Source organism: Urocampus carinirostris, chromosome 9, assembly GCF_059441175.1.
Source record: "Urocampus carinirostris isolate Australia breed hairy pipefish chromosome 9, RoL_Ucar_1.0, whole genome shotgun sequence".
NCBI lineage: Eukaryota > Metazoa > Chordata > Actinopteri > Syngnathiformes > Syngnathidae > Urocampus > Urocampus carinirostris.
In genome coordinates this window covers 23,616,884-23,644,625 of record NC_142357.1, presented here as the reverse complement: position 1 = coordinate 23,644,625, position 27,742 = coordinate 23,616,884, and the positions used below count along the sequence as shown (strand labels likewise).

General features: G+C 41.8%; 1 protein-coding gene across 2 annotated transcripts in view; it reads right to left on the bottom strand.

The window, feature by feature from the left end:
* Positions 1–3,526: 3,526 nt before the first annotated feature.
* The window catches only part of gabra4 (gamma-aminobutyric acid type A receptor subunit alpha4), a 35,337-nt gene continuing 11,121 nt past the window's right edge, over positions 3,527–27,742 (bottom strand). For both annotated transcript variants that reach the window (XM_088343307.1, XM_088343308.1), the window contains 4 exons: positions 27,060–27,203; positions 22,978–23,130; positions 12,767–13,023; positions 3,527–8,021 (listed from right to left, as the gene is read on the bottom strand). In XM_088343307.1, the coding sequence (XP_088199433.1) occupies positions 7,503–8,021; positions 12,767–13,023; positions 22,978–23,130; positions 27,060–27,203 (1,073 nt within the window). In that variant the 3' untranslated portion in view covers positions 3,527–7,502. The remainder of the gene's footprint in view (positions 8,022–12,766; positions 13,024–22,977; positions 23,131–27,059; positions 27,204–27,742) is intronic.

Genomic DNA, 27,742 nt, shown 5'->3' with positions numbered 1-27,742 from the left:
GTCATTGAACTAAAGCCCACTCAGTGAAAATCTTCATTGCACTAAACTGAGTCAATCGTATAAAATCCTTTATAGTCAAAATGTATAAAATCCTTTAAGACAATTGAACAGCTGTATGCCAATGCCAATAGTGTGGTACTGGTGAATGGTAGCATTGGAGCGTGGTTTCAAACCACAGTCTGTGTGAGACAAGGCTGCATTCTCTCCAACTTTATTCAACATCTTCCTGGAGAGGAAGCCCCGGATCAACATGCCAGCATTGGGGGACATAAAGTCACGAACCTCCGTTTTGCTGATGGTATTGCCGGACTAGCGGCAGTAGCACCTCCAGAAATCTTTCATAGGGGTGTCCAGATGGGGCCACTTCGAATCTTGGGGTGGCAGACCAAAACTAAAAGCCTTAATTTCAGGTTATTGAAGTAAGAAGGTCAGGGCAAAGACTTAAGGACACAGCTGTCATGATTACAACTCAGATCACCTGGAGCAATCATGTGGCGCCTGGGTGGGCGCCTTCTGATTGGCTGGCACTTCTCTCTTAAGCGCGCTGCGTCCAGAGACCAGTGTCAGAGTGTACATTTGTAACTCTGTGTTTTTCTCCTGATATCCCGTTCATTTAAGAACTCTGCTTACCCGTTTCTGCCTGCCTCCGATCCGACCTGTTTCCGTACCACGTTTCGATCTCCTCTCCAGCCCCGGTAAACACGACCTGCTTGACTTCCGCACTACGATTCCAGACTCGTTCCGAAGTTATCTCCCCGGCGCCGCTGCTGACGTCTGACGGCCATCACGTCTCCAGCAAGCCCTGAACGCTTTCTTAATAAAAGACTTAAACGAATGCTCTGGGGTCCACTGGTCTGTTCTGGTTTCCTGATAACAGCTACTGATATACTTTGGTGTATTGTGTAATATTTGATGTTACTAATGATTTAATGTGCATAGTAGACATTTTGAGTTCCATAGAAATTATGTCTTATTGTGCCTGTATATATGAGGCATAAGGTGCACTACACCTAGTGCGCAAGTTTCCCAAGTTGGTTTTGCCATAACTACGCCCAACATCTCTTTCCGCTCAAATTGTGCAGCGTTTAGCCTCCTTCGCTCTACCCTGAACGAACCTGAACGAACCTCCAGGCTCCTCGCACTTTAGCCAATTAACACACAACTTACTTGCACATTCACATCTAGGGATAATTTGGACCGGCTAATTAACCTGACATGCATGTTTTTGGGAAATATGGGAGGAAACCCACGTGGAACACATGCAAACTACACAAGGGGAGGCTGCGGTAGTTGGACTTGAACCCTGAACTTCTGCACTGTGGGGCTGCGCGCTAACCACCCATCCGCCGCGCCGCCCAGAGATAAGTGTTTGATGAAATAATTTGTTGCTCGGATGCAAATTGAGCAGCAACAGTTCATCAAACGTCCCATGACTGAACTCGCTTGGTAATTCCCGGCCAGTGATGTCATCATTTGGTGGCTAGAACGTGACAAAATGGCAGCGCGTTGAAATGGTATTTTGAGGGATTTTGATGTTTAAAGTTCCATATACAGATAAAAACGCAGTACTATCATCAATTGGATCCACATTAAGCATAACATGAAAAATAACAATACACATAGATTTTTTTCATCTTCTTTCAGCCCAAAACAGTTTGTTTATATTATACTGCCCCTGGTTGGTCAATGCGTGCACACCAGAAGGAGCAGCAAAATGTCCCAAGGAACTGAAGGCCGAAATGCAGCATTTCTTAAATATAATTCCTTGTATTCTAAAGGTCTATACAGGTAAATAGTGCATATTTTTGTTGTAAACGCAAAGAATATGTTTTTTTGAGGAGGCTGCCCCAGATTACTGAAATCTACATTCGTTCAGAGGATAGAAGATGATAGGACGCATGAGCATTAGTTTACACATCAAGGCAGTACTGTTTTCCATGTATGGAGTCTATCTTATGGCTTTCATATAACTAAAAACTTTATTGCTGCAGTGATGGAGTGGCCAGTTTTCTGTGCCTTTCATGAACATGACATGAGCTAACCTTTCTGCAATCCGTTTCCACATCTTTGATTGCAATGATTAAAGGAAAGAAGCCAAGGTTAATATGATTTAAGAACTTCATGTAACTACTTTCTGTCAGCGGCATCCTCCAGTGATGTATTAAAGTACTTTTCTATACTCATCTAGCTAAAATATTGGCCTTTATGTCATATTGCCACATTCCAGGCTTCAAACTTAAAGCTATCCATCCATCCATTATCTGCATCGCTTATCCTCAGTAGGGTCGCGGGGGTGCAGGAGCCCATCCCAGCTACCCTCGGGCAGAGGGCAGGGGACACAGAGACAGACAACTCACTCGCTTAGTCACTCCTAGGGACAATCTGAACTGGCCAATTATCCTGACGTGCATGTTTCGGAATGTGGGAGGAAACCAGAGTGCCTGGAGGAAACCCATGTAAGCACGGCAAGAAAATGCAAACTCCACACAGGAAGATTCGATCTCATGACCTCAGAACTGTGCCGCACACGTGCTAACCACTGCGCCGCCGTGGTGCCTAACTTAAAGCTAAAAAAAAGAAAATATTTTCTAAGAATAAAAAAACACGTGAGACGCAATCTTGAAGTGGAACCAAATTCTTTTAATGTTTTATATTATATTTACAATAAGAAAGTGAAAAGTAGGCAGCACGGCGGCACAGTGGTTAGCGCGTGTGCGGCACAGTTCCAAGGTCTTGGGAACCTCCTGTGTGGGTTCAAATCCAGCTACCGGACTTCCTGTGCGGAGTTTGTATGTTCTCCCCGTACTTGCGTGGGTTTCCTCCGGGCACTCCGGTTTCCTCCCACATTCCAAAAAAACATGCATGTCAGGTTAATTGGCCGGTCCAAATTGTCCCTAGGTGTGAATGGGCGAGCGAGTTGTCTGTCCCAGTGTGCCCTGCGATTGGCTGGCAACCAGTTCACGGTGTCCCCTGCCCACTGCCCGATGATTGCTGGGATGGGCTCCCGCACCCCCGCGACCTTGCTGAGGATAAGCGGTGCAGCTGATGAGATGAGATGAGATGAAAGTGAAAAGTAGGTGTTGCAAAGATATTGGCCCCCTGTACTCTCAGCAGGGCCAACAAACTCCAGAAGTTCCTTGATGACTTCTTAATGATCCAATTTCAAATTAAGTGACAAAGAATGACAGAGTGTCATTAAATCTCACTTTGACTGCACCTGCTGTGACGGGCTCAAGGTCTGTGAAAGGAGTCACTGGAGAACAGACAACATTATGATGGCCAAAGAACACACCAGGCAGCTCTGGGATGAAGTTGTGGAAAAGTTCAACGCAGGAATGGGATGCAAGAAGATTTTGCAACATTTGCACATCTACCAGGGCACTGTGCAATATCGAAATGGAAAAGCATAACACGACTGCACACCTACCAAAACCTTCAGCTGTTTTGTAAGGGAGAATGGGCAAATATTTCTGTTTCAAGATGTGCAAAACTAATAGAGATACCGAAAAATAATTGTGGCTGTGATTGCAGCAAAAGGAAGTTGTACAAAGTATTAACTCAAAAAGGGGCCCCTTCTCAAGTTTTTATTTCTTAGCACTGTATAAATATGTTTCCTTTTCGTGTCACACATGTTGTTGATACTTAGAAAATATTTTCTGTTTTTATCTATAAGTTTGAAGCCTGAAATATGGCAATATGTAGTTGTTAGGACGGCAAGACTTCTACTAGGGACTGCAGATTGATGTTCGGTGAATACATGCAATGCAAAAAATGTCCAATCCAAACTGAATCATATTATTTATCTGTAAAACAAATATGACAAAAAGGTAATAAAATAAACAGATTTTTTTTTTTATCAAATGGCTGATTATTTAATTCCTAATTTTAAGGAACATTTTTCCATCGCAATTAGAAAAAAATCAAATGAAATGAGAAAAACAGAGTTTTTCTTATTTCAAGTACAAACTTTCATATTTTACTTGGAAATCAATAAAAAAAATTGAAGCTGAATGAAAGTCAATTTAAAATGCACTCAAAATTCTGCCAATGTGGTAAGACCAGCCGGCAGAAATGGGAAGCTGCGTCGTTGCTCCTATGGACTTTTTGGACAAATTTCAACATGTTACCTATTGTTTTCTTTTATTGATTTTCACTATGTTTTGTGTACTGTTACCCAATACTAAATCTATTGCACCTTGGTCATCCTGAAAGGGGGATGTAAGGGAAATCTTACAGTGGAACCTCGGTTCTCGACCATAATCCGTTCCAGAACCCTGTTCGAAAACCGATTTGTTCAATCACCGAAATCGTTTTTCCCATTAAAAGTAATGTAAATCATTTGATCATCATTGAGAACCGATTTATTCGAACTGAGAGGCGTTCGAAAACCGAGGTTCCACTGTAGTTTGATTATTGTTTGAAAGTGCCTTTGTATGATATTATCTTCAAAAGTGGCTTAACGAAGCCAAAGATTATATCCTAGGGCTGTTTATTTTCTTGCAAAAGTTGTATCCTCTTGGGGCCTGCTAACTATTAATCAAAATGGCCTTCGTTTTTAGTTCCGGGAAGCCTGCTCTAGAGTTTGACTTTTCACATTCCAAGCCTACTCAAGAGCTTCCCTTCCTACAATTACACATTTACAGAGACACATTGTGTTACAAAGTTTCACTATCCTTATTGCTCATTTATTATACTCGCACGGCATCTGGCGATCAACATAATACACTGCATTTAAACATGTAATTCCAGTCTAAACCAATCAGATTTGTTTCCTGTGTTCATATAATCTTGTTTAAACCAATCAGATGTGTTGTTTCATTCTTGTGTTTTCCAATAAATGAGCCTGTGGCCATGGGCGGAGCGTTTTTCCTTCCTGATCCGATCCTGGAAGCACGCCCCTCTGATGGAAGGGCTATCAAAAAGCTAAATCCCAGACTCAGAGTGGGTTCTTTTCTTCATTCTAATACAATCTCAAGTTTTAACCTTGACTTTAATCACTTGTGAGGCCCCTTCTCAAGGTTTCTTTTTTCCTCACGCTGAGGTTTTGAGTTTTTCCTTGCCCGCATGTTGGTTTAAGATCAGGCGATGGTGTAATTGTAATCCTGTGCAGTCTTTTGAGACATCTTGTGATTAGGGGTTTTCCAAATAAATGTGTCTTGACTTGAATAGTTCATGATTCCCAGTGTGGAATGTGATTGAAACAGTGAGTGTAAATCAAAATATTTTGAGCTTTAGAATGTAGGTGCAAACATCCACAAAATCTCCCAGATTTGGGATAGAAAAATAATCTATATCTCATCATGCGTTATAATGAATCAGGGGTGTCAAACTCTTTGTCGCTCCGGGACCACATGGTAGAAAAAGCATTCTCACAGGGGCTGGACTAGTAAATTAATGGCATTAGTGTGCCTTATCTGGAGGGCCGGGGCCTTTTCGGAGGATCACAATTAAATTTTATTGTGAGATGTAAGATTTGATTATAAAACTATTATTGAGGGGGTGTTTTTTGTCAATATTTTTTCCCTTACTAAGATTCAATCTCTTCTAGTGCAGTGTCAACCGTGCATTTATTAAAAAATGTTTTAAAAAAAAAAACAACAACAATTGAATTTATTTCCACTACACTATATTTAACTCATGCAGACTGGAAGGTTATGAAAATAGCAAACACTGATTTAAATAATCGGTTCAATGATTTAAAAAATCTTTATCTTCTCGTTTGTCAAGAAAATTTTTACCTGGGAACATCGCTTTTAGATATCATATTTTTTGTAGAAAGAAGCTAAAGCTTCTTTAAACTTCAGCAAAGACACCCAGGTGCTATTTATTATTATTTTTTGTTATATTTTTTGTATTTTCTTGACTTTTATTTCTAGTAAAATAACATTGGGGTGCGTTTCTACAAAGTTCTCTGGTTGATTATTGGTACTCAGACAATACAGCTAAAGTGGGTGCTCTGTGAGTGGCGCCTGTATTTTGGCGATACCCAGTGGACATATTTCAAACAGAAAGTCATTGTGTGATGCGATGTAGCTCATTTTTCTCTTGTATCTCACTCAGCATTGTCCAGCAGGCCACATAAAATGATGTGGTGGGCTACATTTTGCCGGTGGCCTTGACTTTCACACATGTATTATAAGTGATAGACCAGCCATGTCGAACATATGGCTTGCAGGCCGTATCTGGCCTATTGGATTATTCAATCCGGCCCACAATAAATTTCTGAATATGTCAAAGAAGAAGTGATTTCCTAAGTCATTTCTATTAAAATATATGATTTTTTTTAAATGCAAACGAAATACTCCCTCAGGCTGCTAGACGGCAATAAAGGATATACTATCAGCACAGTAGGCTAATCTGATGAAATCTAATCTTATTGCCCATGCACTACTAACTTTGTTTTTGGGTTTTCTTTTTTTTCATTTCAAACCAAGGCAATGGGTGTCATGATTGCTGATTCAGGGCACCTGTGACTGCCCAATTGGCGCCAACAGCCCTGAAATCTGATTGGCTTAGAGACTCCTTTTAAACCCCCGGCTTTCAAGAGGACGCGGTCATTTCGTTGCTAACCTTTGCTCCCAGCTAGGCAAGCTCATTCCGTCCGACATTTCCCTGCCCTGTTTTCTTCTGCCTGATACCGGTTTCCGAACTGTTTCCGGACCCCTTTCTGGACCCGTTTCTGCCCATCCCGACCACCGATCTGTTTTGCCCTGTTTCCCGCCTGATACCTGTTCTGACTTCTTTTCCGAAGTCGACACCGCCCTTGCTCTCCCGTCCCGGCTAGTGACCAGTATCCCTTCAGTCTACGATTATCCTCGCTTGACACGGAAGTGCCACTTCCGCGTTCCCGCCACCTGCTACCCGTGTCCGTCGATCCTCGGATCGTGGAAGCAAGCCCTGCTCTCCCTCTTTATCAATAAAACAGAGTAAACAAATGCTACTGGGTCCTGAGTCTGTTTCTGGTCCGTGACAATGGGGTCTTTTTCATTGCCCCCATTGGTATTTGTATAAAAAGGTGAGTTGGTTCAGGTGTAACACTTCATTCACTCAACTGCTAAATGAAACCGATTAACAAATTCAGTGCCAAACATGAAAATGATGTTTTGCCCATTTGTTTGTGAGAAAATGCAAAGAAAAGATTGTCACCCATGATTATAATATTTTGGGTAGGCTACTAAAGTAGTCTGAATAATAACACATCACACTAAAAAACAAAGCTAAGAATGTTGATTCTTTTACTGATCCGGCCTGCCTTCGAACAGATAGTGTGGACCTGGCCCTAGAGCCAAAATGAGTTTGACATCCCCGTGGTAGACCTTTAAATACTCATTAAATAAAGATAATGTTTTCATCCTCAACAGTGAGTCAAATATTGTATCATTTGGCTGATTAATAAAAAGATACGTCCACTCAGGATAGGAAAGATCTTCTATTCTGGATTTGGCAGCGTGTCCCTCACGTCGCTTATATTCCTTATCGGCTCCCCATCTGTGAAGCAAGCGTTAGCCTCCTTTCGCCACCATGGTGTCCTTGGATAAGTAAACCACCCAGTATACCATATTAAACGCCCCGAAGGACACTGGGAAAAGGATCCTCGCGTATTTGTCAATTTTACTGGTTCCGCCCATCCCGGCGGCGCTGGGTTGGGAGCACGGCGTCTGTTTCAGTTCTGCTTTGTTCCCCATCAACTGGAGGCGTTCTAGTCTAGGTCCAAGGAGTTGCTGCAAAGAAGCCGAGTCGGTGTTCGGCTCGTGCCGCGATCCCGTTGCTACGTCCGGCGTGGGCGCGTTTGACGGCTTTTCCTCCGAAGATTTGGTGCTGAGCGCGCTCTCGGATTTGAGGCTCGAACGGGAGATCGTGGAAGAACTGTCGTTGGCCCCGTCGTCGGGGGGTCTTGGAGGTCGAGCTCGGCCCACTCCCGAGATGTTGCTCATGGACTGAGCTCGCTGGTGGTTGCAAGGAGCTTGGTGGGGAATATAATTCATTCGCTTCCTCAGGTTGCCGTTTGTGTCTCGGTTTTGCTGTCAATACAAAAGCATAGAATTAACAGTTGCCTGCAAACGTTGATATTCTTCTTCTGTGGTGGGCAAAGTACTGCCAGCGGGCCACGTGCTTATTAAAAACATAATAATATATATAAATGGTTCAACAAATGGTTAAAAACGTAAGTACAGTGGGACCTCGCTACTTCGCGGTTCGACGTTCGCATATTCAGAGCTTCGCGGTCTGTAATAGTAAAAAAAAAAAAAAAACGCGCATTCTGCTGCGCTTCCGACAAAAGCAATCGTACTCTATATAATACGCTTATTGAAACCATAAAGCTAGCTTATTAAAATAATTGGGCGATCGTAGTCTATATAATGCGTTTATTTAAACAATAAAGCGCGATCATATTCTACAAATTGCGTTTGTTAACGCAAATGAAAAAGTCACCAACGTCACGTCTCCCGCTCGGGCCGCGATGGCTCTACATGGCGCTACACGGCCCTCGATGGGGGGGAAAGGGGTAGGGAGGACCTGTGAGGGTTAGGGGGCAGTGAAGCGGAAGCCGCGTGGACCCAGCAGTGGCAGCCGTGGGCTACCAGTACACTCAGTACGGCCAGAGTAAGTCGAGAGTCTTCCCGGCTTAGCATGGTGCTCGTGGCGCACGTTAAAGCTCGTGTTTGCTGACGGGATCTTAAAGACTATTATGCATTACGGCAGTGAAGCGGAAGCCGCACCAAAACCGCGCGCCGGTGTTGTGCCCAAATCCGACTCCCGTACAAAATCCTCCCCCCCTCGCGTGAACGCGCATTCTGCTGCGCTTCCAACAGGCCGTCGCGGTGTCGTGCGTATCGTGCCTGAAAGTACCCGCGGGTTAGGGGCTCGCTCGTGAATAATAAGGATAAGCAGTGCAGATAATGAGAGGAGATGAGATTTTTTCTTTTTGAAGGGGCGTCGCTACTTTGCAGATTTTCACTTTTTGCGGGTGGTTTTGCTCTCCATTAAACAGGTCTAAAAAATAATAATTAAAAAATAAACAAAAACTATAACTCACTCAAATACAGCACCTTCCCTATCTGGTTGCCGTTGTTTTTCAGTATAAAGTGTCATCTTTTTGGACCTCGTCATTGACAGGCAATTCTAATACTAGATCCTTAACCATTGAGGAAAAAATATTTTGTGAAAAAGTTTTGTGCACATTGTACGTTTGTGGCTTTTCATATTTTTGCTGCAAAACAAACTTGATGGCGATGGCGTTACCTCTTTTGCCATTGTGATTTATTAAAGGCTCAAAGGCTCTTTTTCCAGTAAAGGACTTTTTGTATGGGTAAATTAAGAGTAGTAGCACAAGATGATTATCGGTGATAGATTATTAAAATGGGTCACTGAGTCACCCTGACATGAGTATTCCAGCTATGTTAATCCATTCATCCATTATCTGCACCGCTTATCCTCAGTAGGGTCACGGGGGTGCTGGAGCCCTTCTCAGATGTCTCAGGGCTGTGGGTTTTTGTGGCATGATCCATTGTTATTCGCCACCATAAGAGAGGGCCAGAGACATTCTTGCTTGCCTTTTGGTGGGAGAACACGTCTCCATCAATGGGTCCTGAGTGCACTCTGATTTTCCTTTTATTTTTTAAACTTTTCAATAAATTTCCTTAACTGTATTGCTTCTTTCCAGTTCTACTTTTTCAAAGTCCGAATACTCGGGTCCCGGAAAAGAACACGCGGCGAGGCATCGGCAGGTCCTTTCGCCTTCCTCCCTCTCATTAGCTACACCGCTTATCCTCAGTAGGGTCGCGAGGGTGCTGGAGCCCATCCCAGCAATCATCGGGCAGTGGGCAGGGGACACCCTGAACTGGTTGCCAGCCAATCGCAGGGCACACGGGGACAGACAACTCACTTGCTCATTTACACCTAGGGACAATTTGGACCGACCAATTCACCTAAAATGCATGTTTTTGGGCAGCACGGCAGCGCAGTGGTTAGCGCATGTGCGGCACAGTTCATGTCTTGGGAACCTCCTGCGTGGGTTCAAATCCAGCTCCAGACTTCCTGTGCCGAGTTTGTATGTTCTCCCCGTGCTTGCATGGTTTTCTTCCGGGCACTCCGGTTTCTTCCCACATTCCAAAAACATCCCTTCCTCCCTAATCGTGTTTATTTATTCTGAAAAAGCGTTTTAAGTAAAAGATGAAGGCTTGGTAAGAATGTTTTTTTTGCTCCTTGTGCATCAGTATAGAAATGATCCGTTTTTTTACTAAATACTGTAAAAACGTGACGGCGTGACGCAGACCTCGACATATTGGTCCGATTACAGAGGACCTCACACAGATGGCCTTCATCATAGAGCAGACCTTAGAGTAGGCAATGCAGATGTTTCGAGGATTTTGCTCGGGCTTAAGACCGAAAGTAGGTAGGACTGCATCGCACTGGTAATGCAGTATGGAGTCAAAGAAGCTTATCCTTTGCGAGTTGATGTTTTCCAGCAGGCAAGAGTGCGAAGCTGCCTGCCACTAAAGAGTTTGCAAGAATAATCCACCCCCACCCGACCTTTGAAACGGAAAATACTCGCTGTTACTGTGTTGTCTGCATGTTTGCTTGTCTTCATAGATGATGTGAGATGTTCACAAAGTGGGACCGTCACCCAAGTCTTTTGTGGGGTCAACAGGATATGTTAAAATAACCTATACAGATGAAACCGGGCTGTGTTGCCGTGGCAACCTACTTAATCCACTGTAGTGCTGTTGTCGCTCGACTTCATTTAGGCGTTTTTATGCTGTAGTGCGATTTGGATGAGAGGAGGCGACTGAAATAAACTGGTGGGTTGCTGATCACTGATCAATTGTTTTCTGCAAAAGAACTTGCCACGCCCACAAAAAAAATAAGATTTCATTCAGTTTCTTGCCTTGTATTCACATACTGTAAATATGTAATAGTATTTAAATATTAATGATCTAATTTACTATTATTTTTTAATTACCGTATTTGTTCATTACCACGTACCCTTATATATATATATATATATATATATATATATATATATATATATATATATATATATATATTTTTTTTTTTTTTTTTTTTTTTTAACTTGATTCCACATAGGTGCAGTTCCATACCTGTCAACCTCAAGGGCTCCACGCCCTTACAAACTGTCGTATTTTCCCTTACAAAATACAAAATAATCTTACACCATTTTTTTTTTCAAACGTGTTTATTTATGTAGTTTAACATGTTATATTGTACATGTGTTTCGTTATATCATACATATTGTTAATTAACATTTTGTCGTGAGATACTGAGTTGCTCGACATGAATGAGGTTTATTATAAAAAAGTTCAAAAATGAAGTCGCTTGGACGATCACTGTAGAAGGAAAAAACACATGCAAATATAATTGAGTAGAATAATACATTTTCTTATTCAAATTATGAATTAATTTTCTGCATTAAATTATTGTTGGTAATATACTGATTAAAGGGATGACTACAAACCTGTCTTTTTTCATTTTCTCCTTTTATACTTTTTTTCTTAACTTCTTTATACAACATAATAATTCGTAATATAATGCATCAAAGTAAGAGAGCCGTTTGAGAGTCGGCTCTCTTTACTGAGTTAAGCTCCGGTTCTCTAAAAAGAGACGGACTTCCTTTCACTACACAACTACCACATAGATGCAATGGGAAATCCCCGGGCGGCAGACGCATGCGCACAGTAGCATCAAACCGCTCGCTTCTTTTGCAACGAAAAAAAAACGATACCAAGATAAAGGCTAGCGTGGCGAACTCGTTTGACTTGATTGATTTGCCGTTTCGTGATAGTCGGTGTATATCGGATAGTAGCCATAATTGACAAATTTGCGTTTTTCCGTATAGATTTTCTTGTACATCGTAAACGTCTTAAAATGCATAGTAAACATACTTTGTACGGCATAAACGTACAGGTTGACAGGTATGCAGTTCAAACACTGGTCGTAGCCATGGCAGGGCTTTATCCTAACCACTCTCCTACCAGTGGCATTGATGACTTATAAAAAGGCAGCAGATTTCCTGATACATCCACCTGCCTTGATGGTGACGTTTCCCCTCTAAAACAGGCGGAGCTTGGGCCACACATCCACACCGTACAGTGGAAAGAGAGAGTCAAGCGGGCGAGCAATGCACCTGAGTTAAGCTTGTTTCTCGTGAACTCCAACCGGCTCCTCAATGAAATTTAATTTCTATTCCACACATTTTTACAGCACTGGAAAAGTGTTTGTGTCATGCTTACCCTATAACAGAAACTATCCATCTATCCATTATCTGCACCGCTTATCCCCAGTCAGGTCGCGGGGGTGTTGGAGCCCATCCAGCTATCTTCGGGCAGTGGGCAGGAGACACCCTTGAACTGGTTGCCAGCCAGTCGCAGGGCACACAGGGACAGACAACTCAATCGCTCATTCACACCTATGGACAATTTGGGCCGGCCAATTAACCTGACATGCATGTTTTGAGGAAAGTGGGAGGATACCAGAGTGCCCGAAGGAAACCCACGCAAGCACGGGGAGAACATGCAAACTCCGCACAGTGGGGCTGGTGGGTTTTGATCCAATGATCTCAGAACTTTTCCGCGAATGCGCTGACCACTCGGCCGCTGTGCCACCGCTGGAGAAACTATATTAAAATAAAAATACATTTTCCTCCTCAATCTTTTTGAATGTGTAAACTGGCTGCGTGTTGCCGACCACCTCTTTGAGCTCTACCAGGTTACCTGTGAATCTTATCTTTGAGTGACCCAAAAATTACCTGCAGCACTCCCTCCGTGTCCTTGAGCTTGACCGGTGTGCTCTGGGGCCCGGGTGGGCATTTGGCCGGTTTCCTTCTGGCCCGTTCCAGCTCGGCGTTGGTGAAGTAGTTGACGGCCGCAAACTCGATGAGAGCCGAGAAGACGAAAGCAAAACAGACGGCGATGAACCAATCCATGGCAGTGGCGTACGACACCTTCGGGAGGGAGTGTCGAGCGCTGATGCTGAGCGTGGTCATGGTCAGCACGGTGGTGATGCCTTCGGGGGGCGAAAGAGTGTATTTGAGGGAGTCGATGGCAGCAAAGTCGGATGCTAAGTTGTGTTTGCTTTGCGATTAAAAGAAGTGAACTCAGCTAAGCCAAGTGACACATGAAAGCAAGCGCAACGGTGCTGTAATGTATGTCGAAAATAGAAACTGCATCAAACGCTTTTTCGCATTTATGAGCAGCTTTTCAAGTCACACACTGAACTTATAAAAATATAGCCCATTTTCAACACTAATCTTCCTTATTAGCATCCTTGATGCAGTACTGTTTCCTTCTGTTTCAGGTCCAGAATCAGCATAAATCCATACCTGTCAACCTATACGTTTTTGCCGTACAAAGTACGTTTATTATGCATTTTAAGACGTGTACGACGTACAAGAAAATATGTACGGAAAAACGCGAATTTGTCAATTATGGGTACCATACGGTATACACCGACTATCACGAAACGGCAAATCAATCAAGTCAAACGAATTCAAGTTGTGCAGTGAAAGGAAGTCCGTCTCTTTTTAGAGAACCGGATTTTTCGGCTCAACTCATTAAAGAGAGCCGGTTCTCAAATGGCTCACTTGCTTTGATGCATTATATTACAAATTATTATGTTGTATAAAGAAGTTGCGAAAAAAAGGAAGTATAAAAGGAGAAAATTAAAAAAGACAGGTTTGTGGTTATCCCTTTAATCAGTATATTACCAACAATCATTTAATGCAGAAAATAAATTCATAATTTGAATAAGAAAATGTATTATTTTACTTAATTATATTTGCTTGTATTTTTTCTGTCTACAGTGAACGTCCAAGCTACCAAATTTTTAAACTTTTTTTATAATAAACCTCATTGATGTCAAGCAACTCAGGACAATATATATGATATAACGAAACGCATGGACAATATAACATGTTAAACTACATAAATAAACACGTTTGAAAAAAAAAATATGGTGTAAGATTATTTGTATTTTGTAAGGGAAAATACGACAGTTTCTCCAGCTTAATTACACATTTATCCACTCTCTCGCCAAATTTAATTTTATTGGGAGATTTCACGATTCACATGGACAACCCTAACCTGCCACTCACCAGAGACTTCACATCCTGCCTGGAGGGCCTCGGGATACACAGCCTTATTGACTTCCCCACCCACATTAAAGGCCACACATTGGACTTGGTCTGCTGCTCTGGCCTCTCTACCTCCAAGCCCACTGCCGACGTTTTTCCTGAATCTGATCATGTCCTCCTCACTTTTAACACGGTACTCTGTCTCTCTACTGTCAAAACCTCCCGTCTCATTTCTTTTCGTAATACCAAAAATATCAACATTGACACCCTCTGCTCCATTATTGACCGTTCCCCACCCCCAGAAGCTCTCTCAAGCCCGGATGACCTCACCACTCACTACAATGCCTGCCTCACAAATATTCTAAATTCTCTTGCCCCCCTGAAAACCAGGACTGCCTCATTCTCCACATCTGCCCCATGGTTTACACCCGCTCTTCGGTCAATGAAATCAAAGAACCGCCAACTCGAGCGACTCTATAAGAAAACCGGCATCACCATCCATAAGGACATGTACATTACCCATACTGGACCAAATTGCACAAACCAAATCCAGCTACTACTCCGGCCTCATCCTTTCCAACGAAGGAAATTCAAGAACTCTCTTCTCTGTCATGAACAAAATCCTCCAGCCACCAAATTCTCTCCCCCTCCACCTGTACTCCACAGCAACCTGCAACTCCATAATGGAGTACTTCAATCACAAAATCCTTAAGATTCATCACCAACTCCATCAAAACCTGTCTGCTCCCTCCCCATCTGAATTTCTTTCTCCTTGTCACTTCTTCTCCAGTTTTGCTCCACCCACGACTGCTGAATTATCCAACCTCATACTCAAATCCAAGCCCACCACTTGCCAGCTCGATCCCCTCCCTTCATGCCTTGTTAAATCCTGCCTCCCTTCCCTGCTTCCTCTCATATCTGCCATTATCCACTCCTCACTCTCTTCTGGTATTGTCCCATCACTTTTCAAAACCGCTGCTGTTACCCCTACGCTGAAAAAACATGGTGCTGACCCCAACAACTTTGACAACCTCCGCCCCATCTCCAACCTTCCATTTATTTCGAAAATCCTTGAAAAAACTGTTGCTGCTCAACTCCACACGCACCTGTCCCTCCACTCTCTCTATGAGCCCTTTCAGTCTGGTTTCCGCCCCCGCCACAGCACAGAGACTGCCCTAATCCGTATTGTAAATGATCTCCTCATAGCATCTGACTCCGTTTTAGTCTCCATCCTCATCCTCCTAGACTTGAGCGCCGCCTTCGACACAATCGCTCACCCTATCCTCCTCAATAGACTCTCCTCCATTGGTCTCACCCATACTCCCCTCAGTTGGTTCCATTCCTACCTCACTGGCCGCACTCAGTTTGTCCAGCTGAAATCCTTCACCTCAAAGCCCTCCCTAGTCACCACAGGTGTTCCCCAGGGATCTGTCTTAGGTCCTCTTCTCTTCATCGTCTACCTCTTGCCTCTTGGTCATATCCTCCGCAAATTTAATATCCACTTTCACTGCTTTGCTGATGACACCCACTCTACCTCTCCTGCAAACCAAACTCCATACTCCCACCTCCCTCCCTCACCTCTTGCCTTTCCGAACTCAAAACATGGTTCACAACAAACTTTCTTAAATTAAATGCCAATAAAACAGAATTCCCCCTTCTTGGCACCAAATCCACTTTATCCAAAGTAAACAATTTCTCTCTCAACATCGACAGCTCCTTAGTGTCCCCCTCCCCCCAGGTCAAGAGTCTGGGTGTCATCCTGGATAGCATGCTTACCTTCCACTCACATATCAACACCATCACCCACACTGCTTATTTCCACCTCCGCAATATTACCAGACTCCGCCCTTCCCTCACCCCCCGCACCACTGCTATTCTCGTCCACAGTCTTGTCACATCCCGCCTTGACTACTGCAATGCTCTCCTCTTCGGCCTTCCTCAAAAGTCCCTCCAAAAAATGCAGCTGGTTCAAAACGCCTCTGCTCGCATCATCACAAAAACATCTTCCCAGCAGCACATCACCCCCGTTCTCCAACAGCTACACTGGCTTCCTATTCAGCATCGCATCAGCTACAAACTGATCCTATATACATATATGGCCATTCACAACCTGGCTCCTCCTTACCTGTCCGACCTTCTCCAGGTGCACGTCCCCACTCGCTCCCTCAGATCCTCGTCCTCCCTCCGACTGTCAGTGCCCCCTGCCCACCTGAGCACCATGGGAGCCAGAGCCTTCAGTTGCGCTGCTCCCAAGCTTTGGAACAATCTACCTCCGGACCTCCAAAACTGCACACCTCTCTCCACTTTTAAGTCCCGTCTAAAAACACACCTGTTCAGGACTGCTTACAACACATAGCTTCTCCATTTCCTATGTTTTTATGATTTTATGTCTTGTTTTTATTTATTATTTCGCTTACAACTTTTTAAATTGTATTTTTTTCCATTGTCTGTACAGTGTCCTTGGGTGGCCTGAAAGGCGCTTTTAAATAAAATGCATTATTATTATTATTATATTATTAAGGGCATGGAGCCCTGGAGGTTGACAGGTATGTAAATCCGCTACTAGTCAGTCGGCAGTCAATCATAGATTCTCGGTCAGGTAACCTAACATGACAGCCGACGATTCAGATCTCCCTTTCATCCCCTGCAAAAACGAAAGTTAGATTCATACCGATTTCCTAGATTCATACCGATATCCGAATCTAGCATTGTCATAAATATCAATAGCATTTACCGTTACCTTTAGTGAGTAACATTCCCTTCCTTTTGCAAATAATCACAGATATTTTTTAAGTTTGATTGTGTAGCATTTGACCAGCATATATCGTTGTATTTTGTAGTGCAGGGGTTTCCAACATGGCGCCTGTACTCAAGCTTATCTCTTCCTATTCCCTGAATCTTAGACGTCTGCATTGTGCCCATTAAAGATTCCATATAAACAGTGGTACTCCGACTTACGAATTCAATTCGTTCTGGGAGTAGCTTTGTAACCTGAAACATTTATACTTAACGACACCTTTGAATGTAAAAACCCCGCTAAAGTATATAATTTTTGATAAATCATTGAGACCATCGGAACATTAAACAAATACATATTAAAATTAGATTAGCACAATGAACGTAAAACGAAAGAGCACATGATGGAAATAATATTGAAAATATAAAAAAAGATAATCTTTTTCCTTTCAACTGGCCTCTTTGTTTTTTGCCACGCGTTTCCTGAAAAACTGATTCAATGACATCAGCTTTTGCCGGCTTTCGTCAGAAATGCGTGAGGCAGACATCATCATAATGAGCGATGGCCCCACCTGCCAACACTTTTTCTTGGTTATTCCTCTACACAAATTCCGAGACTACATTAAATTTTGCTAAAATGTCTTTAATTTTGGCTGATGGAATGATGGCTGCATCCTCCTATTTATTGTCTCTGAACTTCAACTGCATGGCGGTGTGTTTTCATATCTTTTTATCATCTTTTACTTTGTTTTGATGGCCAGAAAAAGTCTCTTCCTCCTCTTTTCTCCTTGTCCACTTTTCTGCATGTCTTTCATGGGGTCAATTGTAAATGATAGCTCTTAATATCGTACCGTACTGTAGACAGTTTACAGGGAAGGAAGAGGACACGAAGAGCATGCCGGGATTCATACATACACACCAGACTACCATGTGTTTACAGAGCGGGAAGAGGACACAAAGAGAATGCCGGGTTTAACGCATACACATCGGGTTGCCAGGTAGAACTCTGGCGAATTGCATCGTGTAGTGTACTGTACTGTATTTTTGACTTTGTATTCTGCAACGCCTATGTAATTAGAGGCAATATTTTCCCGTTCAGGTACTTTGTAACCTTAAACTTTTTTATGTAGAGACATTTGTAAGGAGAGGTACCACTGTATTCAGCCATGTGGTTTGAACTGTATTTATGTTGTCCGTTTTCTCCCTTACCCTCCTATGTGGAGCACTTTATGTTATTTCCCTTTACCCTCATTTACCCTTTACTCTCAACTTGACTCAAGTCTTCATGTTTGGATCTGTGCAGCCGAACATAATAAAATACAACATCTTTTCTTGAAGTATAACAGAATTAATGGCCATATTGATTCTGTATTTTCTACTTCCTGTCCCTTAAGTAACCACAAGAGGGCTACCTAGAAATCTGTTTTGACTACCCAGTGTTTCCCATACTTAAGAAGCTTCTGGCGAGCCGCCAGCATTGAATTGTTCCATCCAAAATCACAGAAAATTTGCAAATATTTTCAAATATATTTAAATGTAAAGTTAATCATAATAAATTGTAGATTTCTCATTATATAAATTATCTCAAACGCCATTGAGTGCATTTGTGCTACGTATCTGTCAGTCAGAAGGAATCTTAGTCAGCGATCCTTTCCCCCCCGTACCAAAGCGTTCACTCTCATTCCTGCCTCGTCTGCACTGTGATTAGACAACCAGGTAAAATTTGACATAGACAAGTGTCGCGTTTTCCCTTAGTTGAAAAATTTTCAACTCTCCGCGACCAGAAAAAAGGTAATGTGCGAAGCTTTTCACGCAGAAAAGCTGCCCAGCGCCTTGCCAAACTGCCGGGGCTTTCAACAGGGCGTAAAAATGCAGCGCTGCCATTGCAAGCAATTAAAAAAAAATGCTCACAGCAAGAAAATTCTTTAGTGTACACAGACTCTAACTGTACCTTGTAAAGTATGTTGTGCGTCACAATAACATCCTGTAAACCAGGGGTCGGGAACCTATGGCTAGCGAGCCATATATGGCTCTTTCTATGAGTACCTATGGCTCAGAGACCAATTTGATTGCATGCAAAATTTCTCCATTTTGTTCAAAACCGAGATTGTTTATCCTATTCAGGCACACGTAAAGCCAAACCAAAGCTAAATGCGAAGGAAATACTTCGCAGTGTATATATAGGGCATGTTTTTCACTACAATTTACAGTCAAGGTGTCACACAAAAAAAGGGGGGAAAAAAAACTCGTTTTGGCTGTACAACGCTAAAGAATCCTTTATTTAAAAGTTCACGATATAATCTGTGTTCAGTGTTCAGATACTTTATGATGAATCCACAGAACTGTAAATACGCCAAAACACCGGAAGAGAACTTAGTCATTTGATTGGGTGAGTGGGAGGGATGGGTGGAGCTATGCAAAAAGTACAAGCATTCCCTCCCATCTCTCGCCAAAGGTAAGCACACAAGGCTCCCTATTCTCAGAATGTTGTGACGTTTTTACAAAATAAATGCTTGCATCTGGTTTTGAAACCAATATGTATGAAAAAAAGGGGTCAAAAGGAGTTTAACCGATCTTGAGTAATTGCAAGAGACAAGTTTAAAGTGGTCTGTTTGTTGAATTTGGGACAGGGGCTCTGGCATTATTCTCTTTTCATAATTTTTATCAAATCATCAAAAATAAATGTGCTGAAGACTAAGCTTTTGTCTGGGGCGCGGGTTTAGCAATTTAGTAAATTTGTCTCATAATATATGGTGTGGCTCTTTCCCAAAATAAAATTAATATTTTTTGCTTTTATGGCTCTTTGAGTCAAAAAGGTTCCCGACCCCTGCTGTAAACCATTGAAGAAGAACCAGCATCTTGTCATAGCAGCAATTACAAAAACACTGATATTTAATGCTGTAGTTTACTAAATCAATGGTATGAGTATTACATTTAATTACATTTAAAACTCATCGATTTAATCTGTTTACCTACTGATACTATACTTTAAAAAAGTATGGCATTGGCATCGGGACAACACTAGTTAATTACAGTAAGTGTAACGAGATGACAAGCAGATTTTATTTTTCATTAAACTCCTAGATCATTAACCATGCTTTGTGGCTGTGACTTGTTTGCTGTGTCATTGCCTTTTAAGACTAGTGTGTTTATAATTCAATAGGGCACACATTTTTCATAGATCTAGCTTCATGGTTTTTCTTTAAACATACTCCAGATGCGTTTGAATTCAAAATGTACGAATTTTCTTCCGGGCGGCATGCCCCTGTACCTGTCCACCTACCGGTTTCACAAAATTATATGGGAAACACTGGTAGCCATACCTTGAAATATGGTCTGGTATTGTGTTTCCGTGGTGCAGTGGCAAGCACAATCACAAGATACGCGAAAGGTCCCAGGTTTGAGACCAGGTGGAAAGATATGTTAGCCTGGAGAGGAATGGGTGCCACCAGGCTGTACTTGCTCAAGGCACACCAGAGGAATTTGTGCCCCTAAGACCCAACAGCGTAAGGGATCCAACCAACCATCGGCCTATGATTAAGAGTATCAGTACTCCTCTTACCTCAGATGATAAATGTCCCAGGTTGACACAATATCCAACCTCTTTTACACTAGGCAAGTTAACGCTGCTATAAACTGTATAATGAAACGAAGCAATAGGCAGACATGAACTAAAATAAAGAAGTCTGCATGATAGTCAGCGCCAAAGGACACAACGTAATGAACCTGATGGAATGTCACATTGTTGCTGTCACGCTGCGGAGATGAATGCGCGAGTGCAGACAAGGTCATGTGGCGCTACTACAAAAATAGAAAGATGCTCTCGCTATATGCTAACGGCACACCAGTCGTCCTCTGTGTCATTAACCGATTGCTGTAATTCAATTTAGAGAAAATCCATTTTATATTGGCAGTCCAGAACATTCCGTATAGCACGAAGTCCTTTTCTCCACGTCAATGGGTGCGGACGTGACCGCTATATAATTGTGTGTCAATCAAAAGCAACCGAATGAGAATTTCTGGTGAAATGTAGCCCGTGGATGCAAATTGAGTGGATTGTGTCAGCGAAAATATTTGCTACCCTTGCAATAAAAAGAAAAAGCCAAGACGCACCCATTTACTTTTTTACAATAGTGCTGATTATACAATGTGATTCTTATATTTTCCCTCTGTCATGTGGAAAAAGCATACCTCGATTTATTTTCAGGTTTCGGGGGACATTGTATTGGTGGTCTGTGCAGACGTTTTACAGGAATGAAGCATGAAAGGAAGGAAGAAAGGTAGGAAGGAAGAAAGGAAGGAAGGAAGGAAGGAAGGAAGGCAGGTAGGCAGCAAAGAAGGAAGGCTGGAAGGCAGGAAAGAAGGAAAGAAGGGACAGAGGTAGGAAGGAAGCAGGGAAAGGAAGGAAGTCAGGAAGAAAGGAAAGCAGGAAGAAAGGAAGGACAGAAGGAAGGAAGGACAGAAGACAGGAAAGAAGGCAGAAAGGCAGAAAGAAAGAAAGAAAGGCAGAAAGAAAGAAAGAAAGGCAGAAAGAAAGAAAGAAAGAAAGAAAGAAAGAAAGAAAGAAAGAAAGAAAGAAAGAAAGAAAGAAAGAAAGAAAGAAAAACAAAGGAAGGCAGGAAAAAAGGAAGGACAGAAGACAGGAAGGAAGGCAGAAAGGCAGAAAGAAAGGCAGAAAGAAAGAAAGGCAGAAAGAAAGAAAGAAAGAAAGAAAGAAAGAAAGAAAGAAAGAAAGAAAGAAAGAAAGAAAGAAAAACAAAGGAAGGCAGGAAAAAAGGAAGGACAGAAGACAGGAAGGAAGGCAGAAAGGCAGAAAGAAAGGCAGAAAGAAAGAAAGGCAGAAAGAAAGAAAGAAAGAAAGAAAGAAAGGATGGAAGCAAGCAAGGAAGGAAGGCAGGATGAAAGGAGGCAGGGAAAGGAAGGATGGAAGCAAAGAAGGAAGCAAGCAAGGAAGGAAGGCAGGAAGGAAGGAAGCAAGCAAGCAAAGAAGCAAGGAAGCAAGCAAAAAAGCAATGAAGCAAGCAAAGAAGCAAGAAAGGAAGCAAGAACGAGAGAAAGCAAGAAAGAAAGAAAGCAAGAAAGAAAGCAAGATAGAAAGCAAGATAGAAAGCAAGAAAGCAAGAAAGCAATAAAGCAAGAAAGCAAGAAAGAAAGAAAGAAAGAAAGAAAGAAAGAAAGAAAGAAAGAAAGAAAGAAAGAAAGAAAGAAAGAAAGAAAGAAAGAAAGAAAGAAAGAAAGAAAGAAAGAAAGAAAGCAAGAAAGCAAGAAAGAAAGAAAGAGGGAAGGATAGAAGGAAGGTAAGCAAGGAAGGAAGGAAAGAAGGAAGGAAGCAAGCAAGGAAGGAAGCAAGGAAGAAACAATTTAAGATTGAAAAACAATTAATCCCCCACAAATGTGTTCCGTAGATTTTCTTTTTAACATGAAAGCAACGATAAATTTCATATTGACAGATTCAAATGATTCTCTTAAATTAATGTATTGTATTGCTGCAGTTTTCACCATCCAGAGAAGGAAGTTAAAGACACAATAACACGTCCCCTGTGGTGGTTTAACTCTGTCATATCGATAGCGTTCCTAAAAGTGACCATTTGGAGACGACCAGCTCACAGCCCTTAAAACTCCATTTGTGTGTTTTACTTTGGCCAATTTTTAGACGTTGTGAAAGAGTTGTAAATATTTTATTTCTCTCTTTCTATAAGTCAATCCATGACTGTGAGAATTTTTCGCATGATAAAGGGCCGTGAAATGAATCATGATTGGCTCTGCGCACATTAACTTTTGTCTCAATTTGAATTCCCAAGTTAATATTTACATATTTACAATTGAATAACATTAGCTAAGATACCTTTATACTGTCAATTAAGGCAATGTGATCATTTAGCTCTAAAAACAAAATAAAACACGAAACTGGTGCCGGAAATACCTTTTTGAATTTGATCTCGAGATTTTTTAACGAAAATTGTGTGCCTTGCCTCAAAAAGGACACCAAATACCGCTCTAAATAATCACCAAACTGACTTTGTGTTCCCGTCCGATGGTATCTTTCGAACATCGGCCCGCATCGGCGGAGGAGCTCTCCATGAAAAGTGTCGGCACTCCAAGCCATCCGACAGGCGACCAAAAAGTTGGCAACCTCGAGTGAGTCCACTTACCGAAAACGGTGCGCGCCGGAACCGACTCTTTATTGATCCAGAAGGACACTTGCGAGAGGATGACCGTCATTATGCACGGGATGTACGTCTGGATCATGAAGTAGCCCATTTTGCGTTTCAAGTGGAAGAAAACCGTCATCACCACGTATTCACCTGCGCCATCAACACAGAGGAATTAGCGCTTGACACCCTTGAAATGTTGCATTCAGCACGCTGCAAATACACTGTAGAGCAGGGGTAGGGAACCTATGGCTCGGGAGCCATATATGGCTCTTTTCATGAGTACATGTGGCTGCGAAATAAAATGTAACTCTTGCACATCTCTCTGTGGCGTTCCAAAGTCAAGTGATTTCATCCCGATTTTGGTCCATATAAAGCCGAAGCAACTTAATGCAGAAGTTTGATAAGAAACCATTTAAACTGAGAAATAAAAACGTTGGCAAACGACTTTGATTGGGTGAGCAGTACAGGTGGGCGGATCCCTGCACATAGCGCAAGGCACTTCCTTCTCTCTCTCTCGCTTAGTGCAGTCTACACCGAAATTGAATATGACGATATGCTTATCGTTTGCAGTAATTTGTGACATTTTTACAAAAGCACTTTGCATGCACATTGTTTTGAAACCGTTATTAAGGACACATTTCATGGAAAAAAATTGCCTCAACACTCTTAACTGAAGGTGAAAGACAAATTGTAAATGACATATTTACATTGATTTGGGACACAGGATTTGGCATTATTTTCATTTCATACATTTGATTAAGGACAGCACGGCGGCGCAGTGGTTAGCGCGTGTGCGGCACAGTTCTGAGGTTGTGGGAACCTCCTGCGTGGGTTCAAATCCAGCTACCGGCCTTACTGTGCGGAGTTTGTATGTTCTCCCCGTGCTTGCGTGGGTTTCCTCCGGGCACTCCGGTTTCCTCCCACATTCCAAAGACATGCATTTCAGGTAAATTGGCCGGTCCAAATTGTCCCTAGGTGTGACTGAGCGAGTGAGTTGTCTGTCCCTGTGTGCGATTGGCTGGCAACCAGTTCAGGGTGTCCCCTGCCCACTGCCCGGAGATGGTTGGGATGGGCTCCAGTCCCCCCGCGACCCTAATAAGGATAAGCGGTACAGCTGATGAGATGAGATGAGACATTTGATAAAATCATCAAATGACACACAGTGAAATAAAATGTGCTGAAGAATTAGCTTTTGTCTAGAGAGCGTGTTTGGCAGTTTTTCCATTTTGTCTGAAAATATATGATGTGGCTCTCTCATTTTTTTTTTTAAACATTTTTTGCTTTTATGGCTCTTAGTGTCAAATAGGTTCCTGACCCCTGCTGTAGAGCTTAAGTATTCAGGTTGAGAAATTTGCATTTATTTCGCAAAAGGCTGGGCAGAAAAATTGTGCGGTTGTGTCTCTTTGAGTCTCCGTAGTTTGTATCTTCCTTGTGCTTGGTAACACTCATTTTCGGTCGCATTGTACAACACAGCGACATCTAGTGGTCAAATAATACACACTGTTCCATTAAAAAATATCAGTTGTTTTACATAGGGATGGGAACGTTATGTACAAATGGTATCTGTGTTGCCCTTACTGCAACTGTTTTTGATTGAATGAATGAATGAATTAAAACTTTATTCGAACATCAAAATAAAAACAGAACAAAAACTCAACAACAAAATAATGCTACATAATATGTTCCAAAAGGGGTAGTAAGAAGCAAATGCTTATATTACCTACCCCTTCATCTTCCCCACCAAATACACCAATAATATAACAACAATTGTAATGACATTAATAATAACAGTTATGATATAAGAATAGCAACAATAACACAAAGTTAACTAGACGCACTATTCCCAATCTCCCGCACCACTCATACCGCACCCTCCTCAGCTCTGTATTCCGCCAGGAATGTTCCTTTGTATCTAAACCTGAACAAGTGAATAGTTGGACATTATTTGATCTCTTGTAAATTGTTCCAAAGCTTGACTCCACACACAGACACACACATACTTTTCCTGGTGGTTCTCACCTTTAGGATTATGAATTCACTACAGCCCCTTATGTTATAATTTCCCTCTTTCCGAATGAATAATTTACGGATGTTTTCTGGCACTATGTTTTTGATTCATAAAGTTACAGTGTTTAAATGTAATACAAGACAAAAACAGTTGTAAGTTCAATAAGAAGTGTTTTACATAAAAGTTTAGATTTTTTTTTTAGCTCTAAGTTGAAAAATAGTATGAAATAATTTTACATCTAGGTTACTTGAGTACTTCCTGTTCTTAAAACTATTTTGTCAGTAGTCTCACACAATGGCTGACAGAACAGGTGCACGTTCAATCTATCTCCATCCATGTTGAAAGATTAACAAGGTCCGAAGATTTTAAAGAGACAGTGTGTAATATTTAGTGCCTTCTAGCGGAACAAAAATCTTTCATTTATTAAAAAGAAATATTCATTTGAATACTATGCAAAAATACATGAACTATCAAACCTATGTTAGTTTTTTTCTGAAAAAAAAAAACATGGGTGGAAAGATTTGTATTTCTTTTAAACAATGGAATACACTCTTAGGTCGCTGCCATATTTGTCCAGTATCCAGCGTCCCTCTATGGCTAAAGCCATACTGTCTTCCTCCCGTGTCCTCTCTCGTTCTCACAAATAAAATATGCAAATTTGGTTTTTTTTTCTGTCCCTCAAACCAAGTTATCTTGTCAAGTTCGGTCTGGGCCAGACTTCTTAACATTCCTATAAAATTCGCATAAAATCTTTATCCAAAACGTACACAAAGAAACTGAATTTTTTTGAACCATTTGGAGAATATGGACGGTTTTTGTCTCTTTTGAAATGTAACACTCTGAGGTTTTGTCCCAAATTAAAAAATAACTGCAAATGCTACCAAAATTGAGTAATCTGAGGTGAACACACAGAAATAGGAGGTTTTAATTGGTCAATAAAATGCCTTAAAAAGAGTGTAGCATGGGCATCTCAGCTGGAAAACAGGTGAGACAACTTAATGCCTTACCTATTACCTTGTCAAATTTGATCACATTCTGAAAAACTAAATATTGTGTTTTACACATTTTTCTAATGCTAACTCTAGGCGTTCCTAAAAGTGACCATTTGGAGACGACCAGCTCACAGCCCTTAAAACTCCATTTGTGTGTTTCACTTTGGCCAATTTTTAGACGTTGTGAAAGAGTTGTAAATATTTTATTTCTCTCTTTCTATAAGTCAATCCATGACTGTGAACATTTGCGCGTGATAAAGGGGCGTGAAATGAATCATGATTGGCTCTGCGCACATTAACTTTTGTTTCAATTTGAATTCCCAAGTTAATATTTACATATTTACAATTGAATAACATTAGCTAACAAATGTGTAGATTCACATTTGAATCGGTCACTATTGGGTAAAGACATTCGAAGCTGAATTGGCCATGACGTTGTTTTCAATACAGGCCCTCATAGGTTGTCCAAGGCTAAGGACTGTAAAAAAAATCTTGCAAACGGCCAAGATTGGTGTCAACCAAAAGGTCAGAAGCTAACTAAAGTATTAAAAAGAATCTGACGAGTGTGCTTATTTTTAAAGGGGCGTCATAAAGCCAAACAGTTGGATTCAATGAATATCAAACAATGCAGGAATGCTTTTAGGCGGATTTTTTTTTAATCTGTCAGCATTATCGTTATTGTGGAGTAAATATTTTACGCGGTTGGATTCACTGGAGTTTTCGTGAATGTAACCCCACCATATTAGCAGGAAATCGTATCATGAACAGAATCCCAGGAGACGTTTTCGGTGAGCTATGCCAGCTTTATAATTTTTGGGTATCTTGTTTCAGACTGATGGTGATGTTCTGTGATGAGTATATTTGAAAATGGTCATCACATCTTGAATCTTGAGAGTTTAAACCTTCCAATAATGTGTGGTATAATGTTTTTCAATGACTGGTGACATTGTGAAGATACAACTTTGAACATAGAGGGGCCGGGTCGGGCCAAGCTAAATTTTTAGGGCCGATCTCAACTCTAAGACAAGTTTTTTGCGACAAAATGGAAGCAATCATACAAATTATACCAGTGGTCTCACCTGTGATGGATTTAATGCTTTCGCTGGAGACAGTCTGGCCGATGAGATCATACTGGACCAAGCTGGAGGATTCTGGGGGGACCTCCACTGAGTGTTCGGGCCCTTTGGTCCAAGTATATATCATCTCCGTTTTGGGGTAAGCATCTGTGCACAATCAAAACACTGGTTGAGTGCTGGTTAACGCTAACTAGGGTATTATTTCTATCGCAAAAAGATGTTGTTATTGGATGTTCCGAAAAGTAGTATTAATTTCTTTGAAGCATCTTCCTTGTAAAAATAAGTGTCATTTTATGTGACACTTTAACTGCTTGTCTCTTTTTAAACCCCCCGTCTTCCTGTCACCAGTTGTCAGTCCATCGGCGAACCTCAGCTCACGCTAGGCAAGCCTTTTCGACCCTGACTCTCTCCTGTCCTGATTCCTGTTTGATACCCGGCTCCGACCCCTTTTCTGAACTTAACTACGTTTTTGCTCCCCTTGTCCCGGCCATCGATCTATTTTTCCCCGCTCTCGACACTGCCTGCGCTCGCCACAGAAATACCACTTCCGCGTCTGAGTAACCTGCTCCCCACGATCAACGATCTACGGATCCTGTATACTACCCTTTCCCTTCTTCCTGATAAAACTAAGAGAAACGCACGCATGTGGGTCCTGTCTTCGTTCTGGTCCTGACATCTGGGTTAAC